Source organism: Uranotaenia lowii, chromosome 2 (genome assembly GCF_029784155.1).
Source record: "Uranotaenia lowii strain MFRU-FL chromosome 2, ASM2978415v1, whole genome shotgun sequence".
NCBI classification, from domain to species: domain Eukaryota; kingdom Metazoa; phylum Arthropoda; class Insecta; order Diptera; family Culicidae; genus Uranotaenia; species Uranotaenia lowii.
Genome location: NC_073692.1, coordinates 88,089,172 through 88,095,707, shown reverse-complemented (window position 1 = coordinate 88,095,707; position 6,536 = coordinate 88,089,172). Strand labels below are relative to the sequence as shown.

Here is a 6,536-nt window from a genome sequence, read left to right as displayed (position 1 = left end):
GATGCCTGAAGATTGGTTCCTCGGTGTTGGTTGGGTTGAGCCTTTCTCAACTGATTAATTTCCCAATTTTGGGACGTTCCGGACAAAACAAAACTAACGCGACGACTTATAAAAACACGACACTAATAATTACACATTTTATTCAAAAACAACTACATAATATATTTAAACTAACGAAAAATAAACGGGAATGATTTCGACGAGTGTTTAGGGCAAGTGATAGCACACGAATGGTGAAATTATATAATGCAAAATGGTGCTAACGAGTTACTTTCTTCAAAGCCCGAAAAGTACGTAGGTGCATTCTTCAAAGTGGGGTAGTTGGGTGGTGGGTGGATGGTAAATTTACTGTCTCTCTCTCGCTGTCATCTGTGGCTGTCGGTTGTAGTGGTGTGGTTCCAGTGTGGTGCGGATTCCGTCCATAGCGTTCAGCTGATTGGCCGTCAGGGGTAAGTGGATGCCTTTCTGGTGTTCTCATCGTAATAGACATCTTCGCCCGCGCTGAAATTGCCGGAATTTCTGAAACGAAATAAGAAAAGACCCTTCCGAACACACATGATCACTCAATCAACCTTCGAGGTGCCTTATTGTCGTCGGTGGTTTCGCTGTCCAGTGGCTGACATTCCGACGGTAGCAAACAGAGTTTTTCGACGGGCCGCTTCAGAACTCCGCTAGATGTCTTCAGTGTAACTACTCTGACGACTCCATCTTTTCCCGGATGCAGCTGCTGGATACGACCTAATCTCCAACGCATCGGAGGTGTATTCTCATTTTTCAAAACGACGAGTTGACCGACCTTGATCTCTACAGCACGTTTCCAGCGTTTGAATCTTCCTTGAAGTTGTGATAGGTACTCATTATGCCACCGTGCCCAAAAAAATTGTAGTTTCTGCTGCATAAGTTGATATTGTTTCAGTTGTCCTGGTTTTTTCTCGGTGAAATCTCGATCTGGTAGTTGTTGAAGCGGTCTTCCAGCTATGAAATGACCAGGAGTTAACGGCTCCAGATCGTTGGGGTCTTCCGACAATGGGGTAATCGGCCTTGAATTTAAACATGCCTCCACTTGTATTAGCAGCGTGTTGAAGTCTTCGTACGAAACCGCGTTGTCTCCTAGGACCTTCAGGAGATGTATCTTGGCAGACTTCACAGCAGCTTCCCATAAACCTCCGAAATGGGGAGCGGCAGGAGGGTTAAAGTGCCATTGGATCCCATGTTCAGCACATTCCTTAGTGATCTGCTGGTGATGCTGCCGGTCTCGAAGTTTCGCTAATAATTCCTTCAGCTGGTTCCGTGCGCCGACGAAATTAGTACCATTATCGGAAAACAAATCGGTAGGTATTGAGCGTCTTCCAATGAATCTACGCAGAGCCTGAAGAAATTTCTCCGTCGACAAATCGGACACCAATTCTAGATGAATCGCCTTTGTACAGAGACATATGAAGAGGGCTACATAAGCCTTAAGTGGCGCTCGACGTGGTCCCTGGCGAATGTATACAGGCCCGAAATAGTCAATTCCAGTTCGTGCGAACGGCGGTGCTGCGGTTACACGGGCTCTTGGAAGTTCTCCCATAAACTGCTCGATGGCCTTCGGTTTCGTTCTGTGGCAGCGTAAACACTGATGGACAATATGACGAACGTAGCTGCGTCCTCCAAGAGGCCAGTAGTGGAGCCTGACATTACTCAGAAGAAGTTGCGGTGCTGCATGTAGTAACCGCTTATGATATGCTTCTAGTAGAAGCTTGGTGAAGTGGTGACGCACTGGAAGTGCTATGGGGTGTCTTGCTCCTTCAGGTATTTGTGCATATTTTAGTCTTCCTCCAAGACGAATAAGGTTATCGGATTCTAGAATTGGATTAAAGTAACGCATAGGAGAACCTCGATGAACTTCTTCACCCTTAGAAAGTTGTTTCCATTCTTCACTAAACGCTGATTGTTGAATTAAACGGATTATAGTGTATTCAGCTTCCTTCAGCTCGGGAGTAGTTAAAAATCCAGTCGGTGTGGGTTCAAGTTTCCGAAAATGTTTAATAAGCCGCATCCAATACGCTGTTTTTCGAATCAGACCCGAAAACGAGGAGAATTTTTCCACATACCAATCGATAAATCTCTGATTCTCTGTTGTCGCTACATTCGCTGCCTTTCGTTTCAATTCGCTGGTGACTGCCTCTGTTTCCATCCGTATAGGTTGTACTGGCCAACTCGATGTCTCCTGCTTTAACCATGGTGGGCCTTCCCACCACAGGCTGGTGGATTCGATCTGCTCTGGTAATAAACCACGAGAGACCAAGTCTGCTGGATTTTGTTCCCCTGGGACGTGCCTCCACGATTGATTCTCGGTGATTGTTTGGATTTTGGAGACGCGATTAGCAACATATGTTGACCACGTTGTTGGAAGAGATTTTAACCATTGTAAGACGCATGTAGAATCAGTCCAGAAGCACATTTTCACATCGCTTTTAATCGACTCCTTAACCTTTTCTGCCAGTTCAGCTGCCTTCAGCGCACCACAAAGTTCAAGTCTCGGAATCGACTGAGATTTAAGCGGTGAAACCCTTGATTTGGAGGTCAGTAGCTGTACGCAAACCTTTCCTTTTGAATTCACACTACGGGCGTACACGCATGCTCCGTAGGCCCGCTCGGACGCATCAGAAAAAATGTGAAGTTGAATATCAACAGCATCTGGAACAATTGTGCAGCGTGGTATTCTTAATTCGTTCAACTTAGGTATTCCAGTGTAAAACGCCATCCAATCTCGTGCCATGTCATCAGGTATTTTACTGTCCCAATCTAAGCGTTGACCATTTTCATCCATTAAACACCACAAACGTTGCATAAACACCTTTGCTGTTGTTATGACTGCTCCCAAAAGGCCAAGTGGGTCGAAAAGGGCCGCAATTGCGCCTAAAATCCTGCGTTTCGTTTGCATCTCGTTGGGATCCATCGTTTTAATGTTGAATTGAAACCTAAACGTATCCGTTGCAGGTTGCCAGACTAAACCAAGAGTCTTGATAGTGGGGTCCGAATCAAGTTCCACTTCACCTGATTCTGCAATTGCCAAGTCATCGACCTGAATTCCTTGAAGCACTGCTCTGGAATTGGATGCGAACTTCCTCAGTCTAAATCCTCCTTGCTTAGCTAACTCGATGAGCTGCTCTCGTAGCTGAATTGCCTCATGCTCCTTCTCCGTGCCAGTTAAGACGTCGTCCATGTAGACGTCTTCGGACATAGCTTTCGCTGCCAAAGGGTATTTGATGCCTTCATCTCTTGTCAGCTGTAGAAGCGTTCTCGTTGCCAAAAAGGGTGCCGGCTTTGTACCGTATGTGACGGTTGTCAGCTCATACGTATCCACCGGTTCTGTAGGGTCGAAACGCCAGAGAATGCTCTGTAGTGCCATATCTTCCTGGTAAACGTTTATTTGGCGGAACATCTTTTCCACATCGGCTACTATTAGAAATTGCTTCGTTCTGCAGCGTAAAACGATTGACCGCAGTTCATCTTGTATTACCGGCCCTGCCAATAATGTGTCGTTCAGCGATAGTCCGTTCGACGTTCGAGCCGATGCGTCGAACACCACTCTAAGCTTGGTTGTAGTGCTAGCTTCTTTGAAAACAGGGTGATGAGGGAGATAACACCGCTTCTTGCTGTCCCCTTGGGACAAGTCCACCTTCCGCATATGACCAAGCTGTAGATACTCTTGTACGAATAAGTTGTATTGTTGGCGAAGATTCGTATTCCGTTGGAGCCTATTCTCGAGCTTCTCGAAACGCTGTAAAGCCATTTTTCTCGACTCGCCCAGTCGAGACGTTGCGTCTCCATCCTTTGGTAATGAAACTGTGTATCGCCCGTCTTCTTCTCTGCGGACCGTGCTTGCAAACTGCTCCTCACATAGGGCTTCTTCTGGCGAATAATTGCGAACAGACCCCATCTCTTCGCATGTCCAAAACCGGGTTAGGTATTCGTCCAGATCCATTGAACTTGCAGTGTTGCAGATAGTTTTCGATATTTGTTGCCTGTTTTCTGTCACTCCAGATATTATCCATCCAAATACGGATTCAGTGATGACCGGTAGCCCATTTCCTAGCGCAATTCGTTGACCAGATTGGAAGAATTCGAAGAAGTGTTGGATGCCAAGGATAAGATCAATGGATTTCGAAGCGAAAAATTCGGAATCAGCCAGTTTGATTCCTTCGGGTAATCTCCAGGTTGAAATGTTGATATCTGTTGTTGGTAAATCCGCGGTAACCTTTGCCATAACCAAGAAATCCATTTGTTGTTTGTACTGACAGTTCCGCGACTTGACGGTTGCAGTGACCTGATGTTTGATTCGAGTGTTGGCCTGTCCAATTCCAATTACCGATAAGTTTGAATGCCTTCTTTTTATTCCGAGGTTTTGACATAGATGTTCAGCCATAAAGTTACATTCAGAGCCAGAGTCTAGTAAGGCTCTCGCGGGATAACTGCCTCCAGTTTGGTCCTCTACCAAAACTACGGCTGTTGCTAGAAGTACCGAGGAAAGCGAACGTCTTGCGATGTTGGCTGACACTGTTCCTGAAGTTGAAGTACCTGGATTGTCCGAAGTATGTCTTATCGCTCCGGAGGTGGATGGTGTTGGTGCGTCTGGCCGAAAACAAATCAACGTGTGATGTTTTCCCTTACAGTTGTGGCATACGTATTTAGAAGAACATTCCGAAGCCACATGTCCTCGCCGAAAACAGTTTCTGCATAGTGAGTTCGTACGAATCAGCTTATCCCTTTCCGAAACCGTCAACCGTTTGAAAGACTGGCACATGAAAAGTGGGTGAAAATCAGAGCAGGCAACGCATCGACCTTTGGGTAATTGGGTCGCACTGTGGCTAGTGCGGATTCCGAGTGGTTTCCTGTTGTACTCGGGTCGTCCTTCGGATACCTTGCTAGGTAGTGAGCCGAGAACAGAGATCCTTTTTTGAATGAACTGCGTTAAATCCGAGATTTTATCCCGATCATTACCGGCCGTGTGCTCTTCCCATGCGCGACGCGTTGTTGGGTCCAACCTAGTACATAAAATCTCCAGTAACAGCAAGTCCTTGTACTCATCGGCATTCACAAGTTGATCAAGGGTTTGTACGACACGTTCGAAAGCCTCTAGCAAAGATTGCAGCTCCATTACGGATTCCTTGGTGACACCTGGGAGTTTCAGCAGTGCATTAACCTGCCTACGTTTCAGCAGCTTACTGTCGTTATACCGTTTCATTAAACATTCCCATGCGATTGAGTAATTTGCACTGGTAATAGCGAGAGGGTCGACCAACTTCTTAGCCTCTCCAGCTAAACAGCCCTTGAGATAGTGAAACTTCTCAATATCTGGTAGGTCCGCTTTCGTATGTATTAACGACATGTAAAGATCCCGGAAACTAAGCCATTCATCCACATTTCCATCAAATTGCTGAAGTTTTATCTGAGGAAGCTTCACGTGTTCAACTGTTGGTTGCAAAGAGGAATCCATCATTCTTGTAGACTGGTGAACGGTAGAAGACTCTTGCTCAATCTCCTTGACTCGTTCAAGCATGGCAGCCTTCGCATCGTAGTAGGTTTCTCCGAAATCGATACGAATTTGCGACGGTGATGTGTTGGGCATTGTTACGTACTCCTCATGGGTTTCGATTTCAAGCAGTGTTTCATTTACCTTCTCCCACAACTCGTCTATTTTCGCCAACCGCACCTGGATTTTCTCAACCGAAGTCACCTCAGCAAGAGTGCTCGAAAACGTTGTAATCGTCTTGAACATCTCAAGTTGCGCCCGAAGTTTCGTTTGTAGATTCTTCACCGACGCCCCCTTGGTAGATGAAGTAGTAGCTGGCATGGTAGTTGAACTTATTCACCGGTCACAGATTGAATGATTGACAGAACAGGATATGTGGGTGTAAGTAATTGAATATTGTCTAGCTTCGGCTGTGAACATACACTGTAGAGCTCACTTACTTTTGAAAAAATTTAGCTGCGCAACCTCTACAGGTATGTTGAAGTTTCAGAAAACCAGGTAATTGATGACAAATGCATTTTCCACTCGGTTATCAATTGATTATATTGTTGGCCACGTGCGTTGAAGGGAACGAGAATTGTTGGATGTAGAATTCCGCAAAAATTTGCTTCGGTAGGACATATACGTGTGTAATTTACCTGACCGAAAAAACTGTAGCGCAATTTAAATTTTATCATTCGCAGTTAAAAACTGCAATTCCAAAATTAAATTGATAATTCCTCAAGTCGTACTTCTTACAGCCCCTCGGAAGCTCAATGATGGTTGATGATCATTCGATTGAATAGTGTGTTCATATAGGGAAACATAAACTTCAATGTAGTATCCGCGTTCGCTTCGACAGAACATATACTAAAAGTGTAGTGCCTAAATTTGACTTACTTTCCCGAAAAAATCGTTGCTCTGCTGTCGAAGTTACGCCGCGATATGTTTCGAAGTAGTGTCGGTTGTGTTCCGTTTGAAAATTGTCCAGAAAAGTGCCCAATAAACATTTATTTCGATTGGCAATCTTCTCCAGAAA

General features: G+C 45.2%; 1 protein-coding gene across 1 annotated transcript; it reads right to left on the bottom strand.

The window, feature by feature from the left end:
- Nucleotides 1–559: 559 nt before the first annotated feature.
- Nucleotides 560–5,839, bottom strand: LOC129741641 (uncharacterized). Its single transcript, XM_055733387.1, has one exon. It carries the CDS (start codon nucleotides 5,837–5,839, stop codon nucleotides 560–562), a length of 5,280 nt encoding a protein of 1,759 aa, XP_055589362.1.
- Nucleotides 5,840–6,536: the final 697 nt, after the last annotated feature.